General features: G+C 44.2%; 1 protein-coding gene across 8 annotated transcripts in view; it reads right to left on the bottom strand.

The window, feature by feature from the left end:
• FRMD4A (FERM domain containing 4A) overlaps positions 1-20,987 on the bottom strand; it is a 434,151-nt gene that overhangs the window by 66,156 nt on the left and 347,008 nt on the right. For all 8 annotated transcript variants that reach the window (XM_079993568.1, XM_079993569.1, XM_079993570.1 and 5 more), the window contains 4 exons: positions 16,837-16,920; positions 8,922-8,987; positions 7,990-8,047; positions 5,986-6,072 (listed from right to left, as the gene is read on the bottom strand). In XM_079993568.1, coding sequence (XP_079849694.1) covers positions 5,986-6,072; positions 7,990-8,047; positions 8,922-8,987; positions 16,837-16,920 — 295 coding nt within the window. The remainder of the gene's footprint in view (positions 1-5,985; positions 6,073-7,989; positions 8,048-8,921; positions 8,988-16,836; positions 16,921-20,987) is intronic.

The following is a 20,987-nucleotide window of genomic DNA, read 5'->3' as shown; positions in this document are numbered from 1 at the left end:
GCTCAGTCCTTGAAAAAATATCTGGGCAGGGGCAACTGAATCCCAGCAGGGGACCAAATAGGAAAACCCAGCATTTAGCAGGGAGAAAACCCAACAGAAGACAATTTTCTTTTGGTAGGTACAGAATCAGAATGTGAAGGCAGACCTCAGCATCAGATATGAGGATGGAAGATGAACACAATTACACATGGCTGGGGTGTGTGGAAAACAGCCTTGTCTCTTGCTTTTGAGCAAGAAGCAGCCCAGCGGGACGGAGGCTCTTCACTGCCTCACTGTTGGGAGAGGGGAATAGCAGGTGGGGTGTTGGGGAGAGGGTGGGAGGGAAGATCTTGGAAGAAGGTCTGCTTGGTTATCTCGAACCCCAAACAGCAGCATCCACACTGAAACATTATCTTGAGGGGCCCACTTGTTCCTTTTAAAATCCAGCAAGTACATTGAAAGCACATGGCTTCCCCCAAAGAATTCTGGGAAGTGTAGTTTATCCCTCATGGAGCTACAATTCCCAGCACCCTTAACAAATGACAACTCAAAGGATTCTTTGGGGGAAGCCATGTCCTTCGAATGGGTGTGATGTTAAAATGTGGCATAATGAAATTAACATGCATGGCAAAGGGAAGCAGCCACTTTGGATGTTCTGAAGCAATGAAATAAACTGATAAATATTCAGGGGCTGATGAGTAATCTTTCTTAACAAATTATAATTATTTTAATATTTATTAATAAATAATACTTACTAATAAATAATAATTTATACTGAATAAATAATAATCAGCCACACACAGGCGCCAGGTTCTGCCCCACTTTGGGGAGGCCCAGCTCGTGTGTGTGATGTCATGTGCATGATGCCCACATGTGACACCACATGAGGCCTGCCACAGCTGTGGGGAGGCCCAATGCAGGATGCAGAATATTTCAGCGGGGCCCTTAGCTCCTCCCATGCTGCCCCTGCAGCCACATGCATATATTTCTGTATACTAATGTATTAATTCTGTGTATGAATGTATGGCAATGTTATATACTTTTGATTCTTTATCCCTGCCTTGTTTTAGTGATGTATCAGATCTACTGCTTCTCTCCATCTGCTCTTGGTCCCTGGTCTAGTTTATCACAAGCAACTCTGCCTATTTTTGCTTCCTTCTAGGCTTCTTGATTCTTCACCTTCTTCCCTGCTGAAATTTTAAGGCGTCGGTCAAGAGTTTGTGCACCCATGGAAAAACTCTAGGCAGCCTTTGTTAAGGAAAGCAGAAGAGCAAACGATTAACAAAGCCTGCCAATAGTTAATGCTTTGCAAAGGTTATTGGAACTATGTGCACTGGAGGACAGCAGTTCAGGCTCTTAAAACAGTGAGATCCTCCCAGCCAGAACAGATTGCCTGCCTATCCTGGCACTTAAAGACATATTATTAATTATCATGTAGGCATGGGCAATGCCACTTTTGCTTTTTAAAAATGCTTCTGGGAGCACTAAACGCTGACTTTATGAGCCCTGTGTAAAATGAAAAGACTCTCAAAGACACTACAGATTCCTTCCATGCCTCTAAATGACTCTCTGGCATTTGTGCTTTTCAAGGCACACATGCTGTTCAACTTCAAAAGCACATCCATGAAGCGAAACAGCCAGTGGGCCAGTCTGCAGCAGAAGTACAGCACAAACACACAGCAGCAGCAAAGGCAGACAAATGGGAGGTGGAATGGAAAACGTGAGGGGAAATAATGCCCTGAACTTAGCCTGGATGAGGCTTGGCTGGTCACTGTCACTTAGCCCAACTTTCTTCAAAGGCAGGATAACGTCGTCAGGATAAAATTGGATAATGCAATGTATGCCAAGGTCAGGAGAGACATGGTATAGAAGTTGGTGAGCCCACAAACTATAGTTTTGCATAATCTCATCTACTTGGAAGTCTCTTTCTTTCTTTCTTTCTTTCTTTTTGAGAAGAATAGACACAGACCTGTAATCCAAAGAGGGGAGTACCTTGGCCAGAGTTCCCCTGAAATCCTAGTACTTTTGCTCCACCTTCCTCTGGCTCTTGAATGTTCACCCACTGCTGTCTGATGGCAGCAGCCCTACGGTTGTCCTCTTTGCCTTCTTTATCACAAGGACAGTCAAGGTGGGTGTGGAGGGAGGCCAGCTTATGTGGCGTTTGTAAGGCTGGAATGCAGCCTATTGTACAAAGGGATGAGTCACATCTCTTGCTCCCCCATTTTGAACCCACCCAGTACTGACAGGAAGGCTTCTCATGGGATTGATAGGTGGTTTTTTATGGTTGCAGATCAGTCAAGTTGCCCATGAGGGAAGCCTCTGGCTAAAAAAGGTTTAGCTGCTAATCCAGGAGAGGAGAACCTGTTCCCTGACTCTCGTGATTCCAGCATCACGCCTGGGAGAGGGAGAGCACACACCTTGAAGCAGAGCAAGGCAGTGCTTCCTCTGTGTTTATTCAAGCAGCCTATTCACTTTCACAATTGCAAGCAAGACCTGTCATTTACAAACTTGCCTTGGATGCGTGTGATCATAGAATAGCACTGTGACTGAACTCTCAATCAACAAGGTTTATGCACTAAGACTACAAAGCCTAGCATGCTGTCTGCTCTTGTCCTGTCCTCTCACGCTTTCCTATCTGTGCTTTGTAGTCACCTGTGTCAAGGAGAGGGTTGCTTTGCCTGAGGGGCCCCACCCAGAGATACTTGCTCACAGGTTCATGGCAACCTGCAGCCCCACCTTCCATCTCATTGAAAAACACGCTTCTACAATTTCTCTTTAGGGTGACAAAAGAGGACAGAGCTCCTATGGAATTCCAGAAAGTGTGCCTGCTGAGATTGCCTCTTCCTCTTGAAGGGGAAGTCCTGTCCTCATTGTCATCTGTCCACCCTTCTTATCAGGTGCTACAAGGCAGAAATATATTGCCGTTGTTTGGCAGCAATGTAGTGAAAAAAGTGCAGGTGGAAATTTATATTTCCTTATTAAGTTGGGGGAGTGAAAGAAGTTGCATGCTAGAGTGGTGTTGTGAATGATGCTCTTTACCTTGCACTTGGAATGGCCAGTCACTGAGAGAGGACAATGGGCACTGATGGGCAGTTGGTTGCTTTAAACTCCTGAAATGTGAGTCACACTCTCCTGCTAGGAATGAAACCAGCTTTACTTGAGAGAGGAGACACAAGGAGAAGTGAAGAGCAGCAGTTGAGACCAGGCTGTGGACCTTGTTCAAGATTTCAGGTTGCTAGGCTAACAGTGCTTTGAGACTTGTGCTTCCTGCCTGTGTGCCTGCTTCTGCACATCTGCAATGCCAGCTCCAGCTGTGTAACAGACAGAAAGGAAACATACCCTATAAGGTGGCCATGAATATTCATTGCTCACGGAAGGGAGAACATGAAATTGTACTTAACCAAGGCTGCCCTCCTGCTCATTACGCATTTTCAAGGAATGATTAAAAATGGCCAATTGTGAAAATATCCAATCAAATGTTGCTTAGTCCAGTGCACAAGGGAAGAGATACGCAGTCTAAAATGCAATATTTTCTCCTTTCGATCTTATTAGTCAGTTAAAGCATAGACAATATGCCTTCAGGACTCAAATACATGTGGCTCATGGCCTTTGGAAGCTGCAGTCTAATTCAATTCCCTCAACTACTGCCTCATCCAGGGCCTCTTATATTAAAAGCCCAACTGCATTTCCGGTGACATTTAGTACAGTGACTAAAAATTTAAATGTGCACAAATTGGATCCTAGAACAGTAAGCCAACAGTCAGCCAAGCTCTTATCATTATTTATTTTTTTAAGTACTCAGAATTTTGCAGGGTCCTGGCAAAACGACTGGAGCAATTTAATAAAAGGTTGGGTTTGACCGGATGATGATGAGATTGTAAAGAGACAACGCTCAGCTATTCAGTGTGACAAATACTATTCAGGATGACCTAACAGGGGGAAATTACAATCTTTTTTTTAAAGGCAAGGATTTTTCTTTGCATTTAATATACATTTCTCAGTTTGGGCTGGTTTTGTTTCACAATTTCCTGCTTTGTCTTCTACTTCTGGTTCGCCAGAAGTGGCTTTGTCATGCTGGCCACACGACCTGGAAGCTGTACGCTGGCTCCCTCGGCCAATAAAGTGAGATGAGCGCTGCAACCCCAGAGTCGGTCACGACTGGACCTAATGGTCAGGGGTCCCTTACCTTTAATAGGAACTATAAACATCAACAAGAGGTAGGTCCTAATTCATTTGCGTCATTCTTCAATATGTGAAGACACCTTAAAAAACAAACCAACTCAAATGTTGACTCAGGGTTGCCTTGAGGTGATCCACCAGGCTTCCAGTAGAAGCTGTCTTCTACTGGACCATCCCAAGGGAGATTTCACTTCCAGGTTAGGGTTTAAAACTAACATGCTCTTTCCAAAAAAAGATCTTAATGATAATGGGAGTCCAACAGAGGTATCAACTGATGGGAGACATAATGACTTCTTGGCTATAGGGGAAATGGGGTTAACCAGTGCCCCAGACAAAAATTAATATTGCTGTCTCAATATCTTGTTGATTGTGAGGGGCTTTTCTGACTCCAGAAGAATGAAGCGATTATTAGGGTTGGCAACTGGGAAAATCAGGGTGTGTGTGGCACAACTGCCCTTGACTCCACACCTTATTTTCTCAAGATATATTATTTTTTAAACTTTCCAGAGAAGCCCTGCTCCTCTTGAATTCTGTTGTCTCAGGCAGCCTCCAACATTGCTTATTGGATGGCACCAGCCAGGCCTAGGAGCAAACTTATAAACTTCACCCTTCTTCAGACTGAGAAGAACCCTCTGTGCATCCAGCCAGGGCTAGTCACCCTGAGTCTACCACTACCTTGGCTCAGATGAGAAAGGTGTACAGACCTTGTTCCCTTTTATCTCCTCTGAAACATCATTTGAAAGGAAGCAACAAGGTACCAGACATGCAGAGCCTTCATGCTTCTTGGTGCCTGGTTCTGGGAGGCTCTGTTTCAGAAGTTTCATCCATGTAGGATGGAGAGAGAGAATGAAGAGCATGAGCATAACTCCCATTTATCTCATCAGAACAATGCTAGATGCTTTGGGGCATGAATGAATGGAATATCTTGGCTGCTGACAAGTTGTAATTTTCTGAGAATGCACAATGGCTAGTTTGTACAAATGAACATGTGCAACCAAAGACAGTGCTGCTTTCTGGAGAAAAAGGTGCCTGCACAAAACTGTACAGAAGATTGCTCTCAATTGTAATCATATAAGAGTGCAAATATCTTGGTTATATTCAGGCATTCAGATGTCCAGCCACTTTCAAGTGATGCTGATATCCACAGTTTCTCCACTTGGAACAAAAGAATTGGCAAAAGGCAACTCTTCCCTTTCTTTCCCCCCATTCTGCCTTACTTAAATATGTATTTGAACCTATAGCAAGATACTACCAAGTTACAAACAGGGGTTTTGTCTCCATCTTTTTACACCTTTGAGAAAACGGGCTATACAAAATATGTCACAATATTCTAAGCCCTTGCAATTAATAGTGCTGCATTCCAATGCTCTCCCCTAACAGTTGTTGTTGTTTAGTCATTTAGTCGTGTCCGACTCTTCGTGACCCCATGGACCAGAGCATGCCAGGCACGCCTGTCTTCAACTGCCTCCCACAGTTTGGTCAAACTCATGTTTGTAGCATTGACAGCACTGTCCAACCATCTCGTTCTCTGTCGTCCCGTTCTCCTTGTGCCCTCAATGCCTTAACAGTGACCACAGTATATAAGGATTACTTCAGACTCTTAACTCTCTGCCATGGCCTCTTTAAGTAGCCTACAGAAACATTCACTGACAAATGTTTCTGCTTATATATCAATTTAATAAAATTTGCATACTGCTTAATTGCTAAAACCTGTAAACATCAAACAAAAATATAGATTAAAATTATCTATAAAATTCAGACGTTAAACATGTTGACCTCCTCATTCAAGCAAAAGGCAAAGTAAGTCTCTTTAAATAATGTGCTTACCTTTCTTGGCTTCACTTTGTCGTGGTAGTCATACTGAAAGATTCCCTTGTAGCTAAGTCCTAACCACCAAGGAATTCCCTGCTTGTCCTGGTGTAAAGAAAACATGTGCACATATACCAGAGTCAATGTTATTCTGAAGGGGGTTTAGCCAAAACATAGAGGCAAAGGTAGCAAGAATCCCCTGCCTTTATTAATTTCAAATGTGTTTGGTATAGTTGGACAGTCTTTGACGGTTGGAACATTCCTTAACAGAGGTTGCTTTCAAACAAGCAGTTTTTATGTTAATTGTTAACCTTCACTCACTTTTGACAGTGAATGTCATTGTCAATAAATTGCATTCAGGGTTTTTTGTGTGTGTTGTCCTCCTGTCTTGCTTTTTTTAATCCCAATTTGTGATCATTTTTTACCAGTTTAAATGAAACCAAAGTGCCAGCCTGTGTGGACTAGCAAAACACCATTGAAACTTTTCACGGCCCTCCAGATGTTGTTGCACTACACCTCCCTGATCCCTGACTATGCTGGCTGGGGCTGATGGGCATTCTAGTTCAGAAACATCTGGAAGAAGAAGAAGAAGAAGAAGAAGAAGAAGAAGAAGAAGAAGAAGAATAGTAGTAGTAGTAGTAGTAGTAGTAGTAGTAGTTTGGATTTGATATCCCGCTTTATCACTAAAGCGGCTAACATTCTCCTTTCCCTTCCTCCCCCACAACAAACACTCTGTGAGGTGAGTGGGGCTGAGAGACTTCAGAGAAGTGTGACTGGCCCAAGGTCACCCAGCAGCTGCAGGTGGAGGGGCAGGGAATCAAACCCGGTTCCCCAGATTACGAGACTACCGCTCTTAACCACTACACCACACTGGCTCTGGAGGGCCACAGGTTGTGCACTCCCGCTTTAAAAGGTTACTGCAGCCCTTTCCTTGCAGCTTCTGTTCTGTTTCCTGTTGGGCGTGGCAGGGGCATAACCGATGAATAGCCTCTTAATGCTCAGTTGCTGTTCAGGGTGTATGAAAGGAGTGTGTTTGTATGTATTGGTAGGGTATTATTCACAATTTGCAACTAAAACACTTAAGTTCACCTAGAACCAAATAAATTAAACCGTAAAGATTTACAATGGAATTGCACTGCTCCATTATACTAAACCACTTAGAAGCCATTTTGAAATATAAGCAGTATATAAATTAATAAAACAATAATATTGGCATTCTGCCACCTTCCAAGGAGACACCTGTTCAGTCAGACATCCCTCTGAATTTGAACTTCTGATCTTCTTGTTTTAACTGTTTATTGTTTTAATTGCCAAGCTTTTTACTGTATTGTACATTCTAATTCGGGGGACGCAGGTGGCGCTGTGGGTTAAAGCCTCAGCGCCTAGGACTTGCCGATCAAAAGGTCGGCGGTTCGAATCCCTGCGGCGGGGTGCGCTCCCGCTGCTCGGTCCCAGCGCCTGCCAACCTAGCAGTTCGAAAGCACCTCCGGGTGCAAGTAGATAAATAGGGACCGCTTACCAGCGGGAAGGTAAACAGCGTTTCCGTGTGCGGCTCTGGCTCGCCAGAGCAGTGATGTCACGCTGGCCACGTGACCCGGAAGTGTCTCCGGACAGCGCTGGCCCCTGGCCTCTTAAGTGAGATGGGCGCACAACCCCAGAGTCTGTCAAGACTGGCCCGTATGGGCAGGGGTACCTTTACCTTTACCTTACATTCTAATTAAGGATGCTTTAATACTCTGTGTATTATAATTATGTATGGATTTTATAAGCGATTCTTGCAAATCACTTAGACTCCATTTTGGCATATAAGCAGTCTATCAATCAAATAAATAAGCAATTTCAGATGCATTATTTTTCTGTTTAAAGTGCATCACCATGAAGTTAATAAAGCTATTTATTGATCTTAACACAGGAAATAGACTAGAATTTTCATTACTGTGTAATGAAGAATGATTTCTGACGTAATTGTTTGCGATAAACCAATCCAATTCCATCAAAGAACACTTTTCAGTTGAAACATACCTTAACTGCATAATAATGGACTCCGTAGGTTGGAAGAGATTCTACAATGCTCATGTAGCTGTGGAGGGAAGTGCAAAATAACAGTGTCACACAGACAACAAGGGGAGGCAATGGGAAAATGGGAAAAAACCCTCATGAACATTTGGGCACCCCTTCCAGGATGTGTTAATGACACAAATTCTAAAACTGATGAGTAGGAGTGGATTCATATCATTGGATTGGACACAGAAGCATGTTTTATTTATCTCCATCTTGATGGGAAGCTGTGAGGACTAGTAGGGTAAATTGTTAGACATTTTAAAAAGGATTTGTAGATTTTGTTAAGCTTCAGTGAGACATCCCATCACCTTTCACACCATTGTAACATATTCCATGAAATACTGGATTATATTGAAGTATTTATTGGAGTGGCACGTTCAAATTCTTTGCAATGAAATCTAAATTAAAGACAATAACAATATGCCTAGAGGAGAACTTGCAGTCTGAAAGAGCATATGTTAAACAGTGGTTTTCAAACATTCTGCCTTCAGGGAACCCTTTCTTTAAGAATTTTTATGTCAAGAGACCCCCAAACATATTGAAACACCCATCTGTGTTAGGGTGCAGTTCTAGATCTTCTTAGGCTTTGCTGTTGCCCTGTGTCAATTGAGTACACACTTTAGAACCCAGCCAATATTCTCCTGCAACTGTGGATTGTGGCCAATAATCAGCTGTGGTAGGAAGACTATTTTTTAAGGCTTGGCCAGCATTCATCATCTTCTCACTGAGGAACTCCTGATAAGTTTCTGAAGGACCTCAGTGTTTCCTGGAACACAGCCACTGCACTAAAATAGAAAACGCTACGTAATTACTTGTAGAATGTTCAACTCCCCCCTCCATGTTACATCCCAGAGACAAAGTTCATCATAGTAGAATCCCTCTTCCCAACTTACTTGACAATGGCTTGACCTCTCGTCTGCCCATTTAGCTTCTTGTAATGCTCAATAACTCGGTCCTCACTTTGAAGGAGAGAAACAGAATCTTATTACCTTTAGCACAGCTGAAAAAACAGTGCAGGACCTCCACTGTAGAAGAGGCATCTCATAAAATGGTGTCTATCAGCCCAAGGATTCCCAGAGGTCTAAAAATACTATGTGATGGAAAGCAGAAAAACAAAGCTAGCTAATACAAAAAACATTTATTTTAAAAAACCTTTATGTTTATAAATTAAAACAAGACCTACTACAAGAACTACATACACAGAGGCAGAAATGCAGCAAAAACAGATATCTATTTCAAGAATTTCCTCCTCCCTTAACCATGGATAACACTACCCAGATCCATCTTAACCAGGAGAAAAATGCTGGTTGGAAATCCTGATTATAATGAAAGCCATGGTTACAGTGAAATATAATCTGTGTAGATACAACAATCTAGCAAGTGAAAAGAAGCAGAAATGTATGTTGGGGTGGGGCATATCTGTGCATGCAATCTGTGGCCCACTCTTGATCTCTTAACTATTTGCTCTGGGCCAGAGAATTATACAAACGGAAGTATGTTGAGCAGTGCTTCCCAAGCTTGGGTTGCCAGATGTTGCTAGACTCTCAACTCCCATATCAGCCAGGATGGCCAATGGTCAGGGATGATGGCATATGTGGCCCAACATTACTGGGGGACCCAAGACTGGGAAAGGCTGTTTTAGGGCCACGGTGAAGAAAGCTTAAATATGATTAGTGCACAAACAGCCAACTTGGTGTTCTCCAAATGCCATTGGACCAACTCCTATCAGTCCCAGCCATCATGGTTTTACATCAGGGATAATGGAAGTTGGTCCAGCAACATCTGGCAACTATTACTTGCTTGGTGCAATGTTTGAATTAACAGACCATGGTTTGTAACCAGCCATCAAAGAAAGCCTTTGACAACATATCTTGGAAATTTATGAAGAAGAACCTTCATGGGATGGGAGTAGGCCAAAAGTTCGAAAATGGTATAAGTGCAATTTATTCGGAGCAAAAGGCAAAGTTAATTGTAAATAATGTGGTTACTGATGAACTATTTATTGAAAAAGGGACACGGCAAGGGTGCCCAATATCCCCATTACTTTTTATATCGGTCCTGGAGGTTTTGTTAAATATGATTAGGGGGGACCAGCTGGTGAAAGGGATTCAGGTCGGAGCCAGATATTACAAATTGAAGGCCTTTGCAGATGACTTAGTATTGACTTTGCAAGAGCCAGACACTAGTACCAAAAGAGTTCTAGAACTAATTCAAGTATTTGGTCAGGTCGCAGGATTTAAGTTGAATAAACAAAAAACTAAGGTACTGGAAAAAAACTGTTGAAAGAGAGAGATTCCAAGAGGAAACTGGGTTAACGGTGGCAAAGAGTGTAAAATATCTGGGGATTAACATGACATCTAAGAACGTAAACTTATTTAAGGATAATTATGACAAGTGCTGGACAGAGATAAAGAAAGATTTAGAAATATGGTTGAACCTGAAGCTTTCCTTGTTAGGTCGAATTGCAGTAATTAAAATGAATGTATTGCCTAGAATGTTATTTTTGTTTCAGACATTACAAATTGTTGATAAATGGGATTGTTTCAAGAAGTGGCAGAAATATATATCTAAATTTGTCTGGCAGGGCAAAAAGCCCAGAATAAAGTTTAAGATACTTACTGATTCTAAAGAAAGAGGGGGGTTTGCCCTGCCGGCCTTAAGATTGTATTATGAATCGGCAGCTTTCTGCTGGTTAAAAGACTGGCTACTTCTTGAAAATGCAGACATTTTAGATTTGGAAGGATTTGATAATAGCTTCAGTTGGCATGCATATATCTGGTATGACAAGGTTAAAGTGTATAAGGGTTTTAAAAATCATATTGTCAGGAAAGCACTATATAATGTTTGGATTCGGTATAAAGATTTATTGGAAAATAAAACTCCCAGGTGGCTTTCACCAATGGAGGCTAAGGAGGTAAAGAAACTTAATATGAGAACTAACTGGCCAAAATATTCTGAAATTTTAGAACAAGAAGGTGGTGAATTTAAACTACAAAGTTTTGAGAAAATAAAGTCCAAGGTACGGGATTGGCTCCATTATTTTCAAATAATGGAGGCCTACAAACAAGACAGGAAAATCGGTTTCCAGGTGGAGAAATCGAAATTAGAAACAGAACTGTTAGAACCCAATACTAAGAATTTATCAAGAATGTATAACTTGCTGTTGAAGTGGAATACAATAGATGAGACAGTGAAGCCAGCTATGATTAGATGGGCACAGGACATAGGTCATGACATTATGTTTGCTGACTGGGAGCAGTTATGGACCACAGGTATTAAATTCACGGCATGTAATGCCTTACGAGAAAACATTATGAAAATGATTTACAGGTGGTACATGACTCCAGTCAAGCTTGCGAAGATTTATCATTTGCCCAATAACAAATGTTGGAAATGTAAAGAGACTGAAGGTACCTTCTTCCACCTTTGGTGGACCTGCCCAAAGATTAAGGCCTTCTGGGAAATGATTTATAATGAAATTAAGAAAGTACTTAAATGCACCTTTCATAAGAAACCAGAGGCATTTCTCTTGGGTATGGTCGGCCAGTTGGTGCCGAGGAAGGATAAAAATTTCTTTTTGTACGCTACTACGGCAGCAAGGATTCTTCTAGCAAAGTATTGGAAGACACAAGAGCTACCCACGCTGGAGGAATGGCAGGCGAAAGTGATCGACTTTATGGGACTGGCAGAAATGACCGGCAGAATCCGCGACCAAGAGAAAGAGACTGTGGAAGAAGACTGGAAGAAGTTTAAAATATATCTTAAGAGCTACTATAAAATTGAGGAGTGCTAAAATGCTAAGGGTGAGGAAGACGTAGAATTACAGCGGTAAATTTTGTTTGATTTAGGGTGAAATTGAAAGGGAGAATGAATTTATATTTAATTGGCTAAAAGGGTTGTTGAATAATTGTTAAAAATAAAAGGATGCAAAAAGGGGAAGGTATGGGGAAGTCCGAGAAAAGAGGCTTATGGAAATAAGGTTAAGAAATTATGAATTTATGTGTTTGTTTCTATGTTGTTTTTGTTGTGTTTGTTAAAAATTGGGAAAATCAATAAAAAAATTTATTAAAAAAAAAGAGAAACTCTTTGTGCTAACAATGAATGAAAAAAAACCCCATTAATTATTCCTCTGCCTCCAATGCCTACTGAACCCAAATAAGTATGAGATTTAAAAGCTTGAACCATATCTTGGTAGAGCAAACCATGATTTAGTGTGATGTATTAATTGAGCCAAAATTTCAGAAACAGAACCTATCCCTTTCCTAATTTCTGTACAAACAGATGATTCCAAACAGAGAAATTAACTGGAGAGAAAGGCCTCTAAGTGGTTGAATTTCAGCTGTTCATCTTTTCAGCAGACCACTGACAGCTGCACATGGGCTGAGGCCAACTGTTAACATGACAGTGACTCCAGACTGTCACTATTTTGGTGGCAGGTAAACTCATTCATAATGCATTTTACTTCAGATGGCTAATTCTTTGATAGGCATGAAATGGCACTAAAACTAAAGTGCTCCTGCAGGCCTGTCAGCTTGTAAACATATCTGTGAACTCCTTCAAATCAAATGAAAGAAATTGCACCGACAATAAGGTTCATATGCATGTTAACACAAAGGTTGAAAAAACCCCAGATTGACAGCATCAAAACTAGCCATGACAAAGGCTGCCCAGGATCTGAAAACCACTTCAAATGAAGGTTTTGAATCCTTCAGGTAGAGATGTTAAGATGCCCTTTCCACATCCAGCTGCAGGCCTGGTGGGCAGGGATGAAGCAGCAGCAGCAGCAGCAGCAGCAGCTCTATGGGTTGTTCTCCTAGCACTTTGTGCAGCTCCTTCACCCCACACTAGTACACAACCACAAGCACAGCCCTCCAGATCTGCCAGCAGTTCTAAGCACAGCAGAAAAAGTTCACTGTTTTCTCCATTCTCTGTGGAGCCTGATAGATGAGAGCCTGTGCTCTTTTCCTGGCTGCTGCCCTCACCAAAGGGACCAGAATGCTAACAGCAAATGTTGGTAGCCCAACACCAATCCAAACATATCATGGAGCAGAGTACAGCCAGAAAAACAAAATAAATGCAATCTGCTTTGTAACTGGGGAGGGAGGGAGGGAGGGAGGATGAATGTGCACTCACAAAAGACCAATTTCAAATTTTGTGCACTCACAAAAGACCAATTTCAAATTAGGCACCGACCCCTCTCGCTCTCCAGGCTTCAGGAAGCTCTCCGCTAGCCGTGGCAGAGCCACGCGACTTCGCACAGCTCTCCCACGGCTAGCGGAGAGCTTGCCTGCACCCAGAAGTTTGGGACGCGCTGAGCTCAGCACGCCCCAGGCTTCCGGCTTCGCGCAGCTCTCCCACGGCTTGCGGATAGCAGCCTGTTCTGGGGGCTGGGGTCGGGGGAAGCTCAGGCTTCCCCCACCCCAGCCCGGGAAATATTTTTTTTCCTTTATTTCCCCCCAAAAAAACTAGGTGCGTCCTATGGGCCAGTGAGTCCTATGGGGCGAAAAATACGGTACATGGAAGAGTAAGAACTGCTTTGTAGATCTTGGTGAATAGCTGTAAACATCCTATTTTGAGATATCTCCTTCTATGGCAACAAGTGAAAAAAACATTCACCAAGTGAGTTTACATAAGCAGGTGACCATCAGGCAACTCAGATCCACTGAGATACAATTCACAAGATCAGTAAATGAGGTGTTATAAAGCTCTTCCTGGAGACTTCCCATTGTAAGCAAATGACTGAATACTTATTTAAATATAAAAGTTATCTGTGCATAAAAATAGCTCCCAAGCAGAAGGGATCTAATATGCTAGCCTTGTATGTATAGTGATTTTTTTTGGGGGGGGGGAGCATTCAGGCACACAATTCCCCCACCTGCCCCCTGAAATGGTGCAGCCCAGTTCTACCACCTCATCTGCTAGGAACCAAATGCAGATTTTATAAAAGGCAGAATGTGTGTTGACATAAAACTGTAGATAATCTCTAGCTGACTGTCCCAGGCAGTAAAGATGATTATCCCAGAGAGTTATGCTCTTTAGGGAAAGCAGTGCCAGTGGAAAAACAGAAGCTTATACAAAGGCAACATGTAGGTTACATTTAGCTTTTTAAAGGTTTTTTTGTGTTGAATGAATTATTGAAAGAATCCTGAGAATATGGAGATTAAAGGCTAATCTGTGGCCTTCCAGATGTTGCTGGATACAGCTCCCATCCTCCTGGCCAGGCTGGCTGGAGCAGGGGATGGCTGGGTGCAAGAGCGCATGGAGCGCCACAGGTTCCCTTCCCTGCCCTGGCCTTTATGCTTGCAGAGAAAGACAGCGACGGCAGGCAGTGCATTTGAAAGGCCAAGTAGTTAGATTTTCTGTTATTACAAAAACAAAGCAGGCAGGTTGAGGTTCGTCACAGCACTACAGATCTATGTATGCCCCAAGCAGGGATTTTAAATACAGCTACTTGTATTTGTACACTATTTGGAAACTTTCCTGGGGTGGACTCAGAAACTATATTAGAATTTCACAGGAAACTTGAGCCCTGCCCCAAGCTAATGCTAATTTTTCAGAATTAGTACCTGGCCAAGAGAAATAGGTCAGTCCTCCCCAGGGGCACTGGGGAGAGAATAAACAAGGATTCCCAAACTACAACATGAAAACCACACTCCCTTTCTGCCATCAAATTATGAGAGTGGAGAAATTAAAGGAGTAGCAGAAAAGAGGAGTTCCCCACCCACCACTGGGCTTGGAGTCAAATGCTTTAAAGAGAGACATGAAAGAGCCACCAACAGCAAAGCAGCAAAACGAATTTTGCCTGTAGTTTTCCTAAACCAATTCATATTTGCATTGATGAAAAGGGTGGGGGAGGCAGACGGAGGAACTTCTCCTCAGGGCATTTTGAATTTAAATAGGATGCTTCCATCTCCCCTATATGTGCCTGCACATTTCATTCTCAGCCTAGGGAGAAGAGGAAAGGCTACAACATGGAACATGTTTACGGGGCTCAGTATTAAGTCTCACATAGATGAGAGGTTGAAAATCCACAGTCCTGTCTCCAATAATTTTCATAGCAAGTATGCAGCAAAAAAGAAGGATGAGTCAGGCCTGCTTAACCTCAGTGGGCTCTCCCACAGGACTTTGCAAAGTGTGTGCTAACCGCCATGGGTTAGAACAGGCTTCCTCAACCTCGGCCCTCCAGATGTTTTTGGCCTACAACTCCCATGATTCCTGGCTAGCAGGACCAGTGGTCAGGGATGATGGGAACTGTAGTCTCAAAACATCTGGAGGGCCGAGGTTGAGGAAGCTGGGTTAGAAGAACTGAGCAGCGCTCTGGGTCTCCTTGGCCTGCACACCAGGCTGCAAGAGGGTAAAGGTGTGAAACTATGGACTGTGCCCCCGTTTTCAGTGCAGTAGCAAATCTGTGTCTGGGCTGTACTATTTCAACCTGCAGGTTGGTGCTCACATGAATGAACCAGCCTTCCCCACTCTGATGCCCTCCAGATACTTTGGGCTAATAATAATAATAATAATAATAATAATAATAATAATAATTTATTATTTATACCCCGCCCATCTGGCTGGGCCTCCCCAGCCACTCTGGGCGGCTTCCAAAAGAATATTAAAATACTATGATACATCAAACATTAAAAGCATCCCTAAACAGGGCTGCCTTCAGATGTCTTCTAAAAGTCTGGTAGTTGTTGTTCTCTTTGACATCTGGTGGGAGGGCATTCCACAGGGAGGGCGCCACTACCGAGAAGGCCCTCTGCCTGGTTCCCTGTAACTTGGCTTCTCGCAGTGAGGGAACCACCAGAAGGCCCTCGGTGCTGGACCTCAGTGTCCGGGTAGTACGATGGGGGTGGAGACGCTCCTTCAGATATACTGGACCGAGGCCGTTTAGGGCTTTAAAGGTCAGCACCAACACTTTGAATTGTGCTCGGAAACGTACTGGGAGCCAATGTAGGTCTTTCAAGACCGGTGTTATATGGTCTCGGCGACCGCTCCCTGTCACCAGTCTGGCTGCTGCGTTCTGGATTAGTTGTAGTTTCCGGGTCACCTTCAAAGGTAGCCCCACGTAGAGTGCATTGCAGTAGTCCAAGCGGGAGATAACCAGAGCATGCACCACTTTGGCGAGACAGTCCGCAGGCAGATAGGGTCTCAGCCTGCGTACCAGATGGAGCTGGTACACAGCTGCCCTGGACACGCATTTAACCTGTGCCTCCATGGACAGCTGTGAGTCCAAAATGACTCCCAGGCTGCGCACCTGGTCCTTCAGGGGCACAGTTACCCCATTCAGGACCAGGGAGTCCTCCACACCAGCCCGCCCCCTGTCCCCCAAAAACAGTACTTCTGTCTTGTCAGGATTCAACCTCAGTCTGTTAGCGGCCATCCATCCTCCAACCGCCTCCAGACACTCACACAGGACCGTCACCGCCTTCACTGGTTCTGATTTGAAAGAGAGGTAGAGCTGGGTATCATCCGGCTACAACTCACATCAGCCCTGGTCAGCATGCTCATATTGGCTGGGGTTGATGGGAGTCCTAGTTGAAAATATCTGGCGGGCACCAGGTTGGGGAATATTGACATTCTCTGGGAAATGTAATTGTGTGAGGGCTGGGCAGCTTAGGGAATCTCTAACTGAGAAGTCTCAATCAACACACTCACCAAACAGCAATTATCATAAGTCTTTGGGGGAAGTCACAACAGTGAGAAAACCAATAAAACTCTACAGTATAGACAGGCACATAGCAATCTTGACCAATGCATCATCCCACAAATGAGTGAAAAGGGTAAGTGCTTCTAAACACACAGAAAAGTTACCAGTAAGCAAGAGATGGGTGCTCCTTAAGTGCCTGCGTTGGAAGAGCTGGAAGCTTCTTTAAGTCAGTCCTTACTATTTCATTGCTGAAAAAGAGAGAATCCGAAAAGGAGGATGAGTCTACAAGAAATTAGCCATGAGGTTTGCAATGGCTGGCTGGCTGCTCTGGTTTGAACATCTGTTCCCCTTTAATGAAATGCTGCGGGGTAGCTTTTTTCTTTCCCTTTATTTATTTTGCATCTGGGAGCATAGTAACCTCCCACTATAGTATCAAAATCGGAGCAAAGCTATCACAGATGTCTAGGTTCCTTTTTCTTCCTGCATTTCATAATACTAGCTCTCAGGACAGTGTGTTTTCATGGGGAGAGATTCTGTGGGGGAAATCTGTATGGTGAAGGAAAAGGGGGTGGGTGGGAGGAAGACGCACACAATAAGACCCCTTGATTTAACTTCTTCCAAAACACAGCCATTGATTAGAATGTCAGCCGGGGACTCGTGCCCCAACAAGCCTCTCTTCCCTCCCCTGCAGGGCTTGCTTGGAGTGGGGGATTATGCTCAACACTCTTTGTGGGAAAAGGAGAGGAAACGTGAACCTCAGCACTAGACACAGGAGAGCACAGCCTGCACATTAAAGAAGGAAAGTTCTTGGAATGCTGGCTGGGGAAGCACTGCAGGGGGAATTCATGGTGTAGCTGCATGGTATGTACTAGGCCAGTTAGTCACTCAGTTAAGGAAATTATGTGACCATAACAGTCAGTTTTAAGGAACTGAATATTTAAATAACATCTCTCCCCCTGAATTGCAGGGGGATCATGATTGAGAGGTCAGCAATGGGAGAAGGAGTATGAAATGTTTCCTCCCCACACATTGGTCCAGAAACAACCAACAACACCCATTCCCCACCCTAACATTTGTCCCTGAAGAAAGGGCGACTGCCCACTTGATTGCAGAGTGTTAGAAGTCTGGGAGCAAAGCTGCTATTCCATTTCCAGCTCAAAGCAGAACAGCAATGAATGAGTGCTGATAAGTCGTCTGCAGATGAAGCACCCCCAGAGCTGGCTCTGCCATTAGACAAACTGCCTCAGGCAGCAGAAGCCCCCCGAGGCAGCAGCCCCACGGATGCCCCACCATCTCCTCTGCTAGCACGGAAGCACCACCAGCATCTGCTGAAATTACGCAAGCTCTTGCGCGATTTTGGTGAGATCTTGCCTGAGATGATGGAAGTGACAGGGTGGGCAGAGAAGTGGTGCCAGCAGCAACAGCTGTGGCAGCCGTGGGAGCAACAGGGCAGGGAAATGTGGTACTTCCCATTGTGCCTCCAGCAGTGAAATGGGGCAGGCGTCACTGAGCACCCCCACAGCACCCACTCAGTCACATTCCATAGAGAACTGAAAACTGCAGATGTGGTACCATCAGGTGTGGGGCTGTCTGGATGTCACAGTTTCCAGAAGAGATGTGTGGTCTTTCCACAGCAAAGGAAGAACAAACGCATACTTATTGTTTTGTAAAAGTCTCAAACAGTTCCCAGTATGAAGTACTGATTCACCCATGACTGCCGTACGGGTAAAATTGAGAGTTTAATGAAAAGGACAGTGCCACTGACATGCACTTGCTTAGACAGGGAAGTATTTCTTCAGTATGTGATTTGTGCCAATTCTGGGTGTTATTGTTTCCCCGAAAAACCGGGAAAGCCAGTGCTTATATTCTACAAGTCAGCTAAATCTTTCTTTGCCCCTCTGATAGAAGAACTGTGCCTGAGCCCGTCATCAGCAGTAAAAGATTCCTTGGTCATTTGCCCAAACACAGGGGAATATCAAGATCAGGGAGTTTCCAGAATGGGAGTTTCCAGCCAAAATAGACAATTGCCACGTATATGACAAATTTCACAGTGACTAACAACGCTCCCTCAAAGCTAGGGCTGCCATACGTCCAGATTTTCCAATTTACAATTTTGTGTCTTTGGGTCCCCCTTAAAAAAACTCAACAACTTTTGGGGGTGCCCTGGTTTTTACTTTTTGAAATATGGCAACCCTACTCAAAACCTCAAAAGGCTTCCCAGAATCATTAACAGCAGCAAATAATTCTTATCGTTGCTTTGTGCCATTTGAATTACGCTATGCTAAAAGCCTTAGAAGGCAATTTTCACACATCATGAAACAGGCCTTGGGTTCTTCCAGGGGTTCCTACCTGACCCCACAGCAGCCCATGTTGCAAAAAGCCTAGAGAATTCAGAGCTCACAACTGTGGGCCACCGAAGCTGTTCTCCTGAGGGCATTTATCCACACATCTCCCCCTCTTGTATATAAATTGTAAGTGGAGGGGGCTTCTATTTTTTCATTCCATGAGGAGTGACAACACTCGCTCTTCCTCACTTTACTATGGCTGCTCCCACGCACCATACATTAAACACAGATTCACCCCACCCCACCCAAAGAATCCTGGGACCTGTGGTGCACCCCTCACAGAGCCATAACCCACAGCACCCTTAACAAACCACACTGTCCGGGAACCTTTGTGTGTGTGTGGGGGGGGGGGAGCTGTGCTTCAATGTACAGTGTGTACGCAGCCTGTGTATCATTGCTTCAAGCAACTTCCCTCCCAGCTGAGGGAGTCATTGTGGGGAGAAAAATGCCTGAAAGGGCAGGGAGGTTAAATGGAAGATGGACTATGCAAGCTAGAGAGGTGAAGCCATTTAAACTTTAAGTAAAAAATATATATCCCTTCTGCTTTATAGACATAGACCCTGCAGTACCTAAGTGCAGCTGGGATTTTGTCAAGGCTGAGAGGACCAGTCTGGGGGCAGGGAACCCCATGGCTGCTTCTGAATATATATTTATGTTTCTCTGTATCAGAGCTTGTAGGGCAGCGGCTGAAGAAGGAGCAAAAAGGGGTTTCTCCTGTGTGTGTTTCTTGTGGCTGATTAGCTGTTCTCCCTGTGCAAAGGTCAGAGGGGGCAGGGTTTCTGTTGAGGTAGGTGATTAGCTGTGGGAGGAGCTTATCAGAGCTTGTAGGGCAGCGGCGCGCGCCTGGCAGCGCGCACAATTTGATCTATCTTTAGATTTAGGGGAGCTAGTCTCAAACATTTGTTGGGGGAGACCTAGGGTTTTTTTGGGGGGGAGTTACTTGTCCTGTCTGCACGCTTTTTATGATGGAGGAACACTGTAGCCAGCCCCAACGACACGTTCTCAAGATGGAGAGTGAGGGAACAGCTGCAGTCGCCTGTGGTTCCTGCACAATGTTTGCCATCTTGCCAAAGGTTGCAGGCAGCTTTACCTGCAGCAATTGCATGTTGATTGCCCTCTTAAAAGACGAAGTCCAGCAACTGGAGGAACGTGTGGCTACGCTCCAAAGAATTAGAGAGCTGGAGCTCTTCTTGGAAGCAACAGAGCACACCGTCTCCACCAAGGAGGAGACAGGGGACTCCCCTGAGAAGGAGGCAAGTTCACCAACACAGGAGCCAGATATATGGAGAAACGTGACTCAAAGAAGTAGGAGGCCCAGGGTTCGCTCTGATTGTTTAGAAATACACAATCTCCCCTAGAATGGAAGACGAAGAGCAGACTCCATTTGAGGATCTCTCCCTCGTTACAGTCGATCAGGTATATGAAGACGAGCAGCAAAGTCAGTCCTCAGGGAATGTGCAGGCGACCTTGGAATGGACAGATCACGGAAGAACCCCGACCAAACCTAGAATGGAAGACGAAGAGCTAGAATGGAAGACGAAGAGCAGACTCCATTTCAGGATCTCTCCCTCGTTACAGTCGATCAGGTATATGAAGACGAGCAGCAAAGTCAGTCCTCAGGGAATGTGCAGGCGACCTTGGAACGGACAGATCACGGAAGAACCCCGACCAAACCTAAGAGGAGGCGTGTAGTGATGATAGGGGATTCCCTACTGAGGGGAACAGAAGCAGTGATCTGTGGGCCTGACAAGATGTCTCGGGAAGTGTGCTGTCTCCCCGGGGCTAAGATCCAAGATGTAACTGAACGACTACAAGGAATCATAAAACCCACTGACAAATACCCCTTCCTCTTGGTTCATGTGGGAACCAATGACACTGCAAGCAATAGCCTCCAGAAGATCAAAAGAGACTATGAGGCTCTGGGCAGGAAATTGAAGCAATTAAATGCACAAATTGTCATCTCATCTGTC

The sequence above is a fragment of the Podarcis cretensis genome, assembly GCF_951804945.1.
Source record: "Podarcis cretensis genome assembly, chromosome: 10".
NCBI classification, from domain to species: domain Eukaryota; kingdom Metazoa; phylum Chordata; class Lepidosauria; order Squamata; family Lacertidae; genus Podarcis; species Podarcis cretensis.
This window is presented reverse-complemented; position numbering and strand designations above follow the sequence as displayed.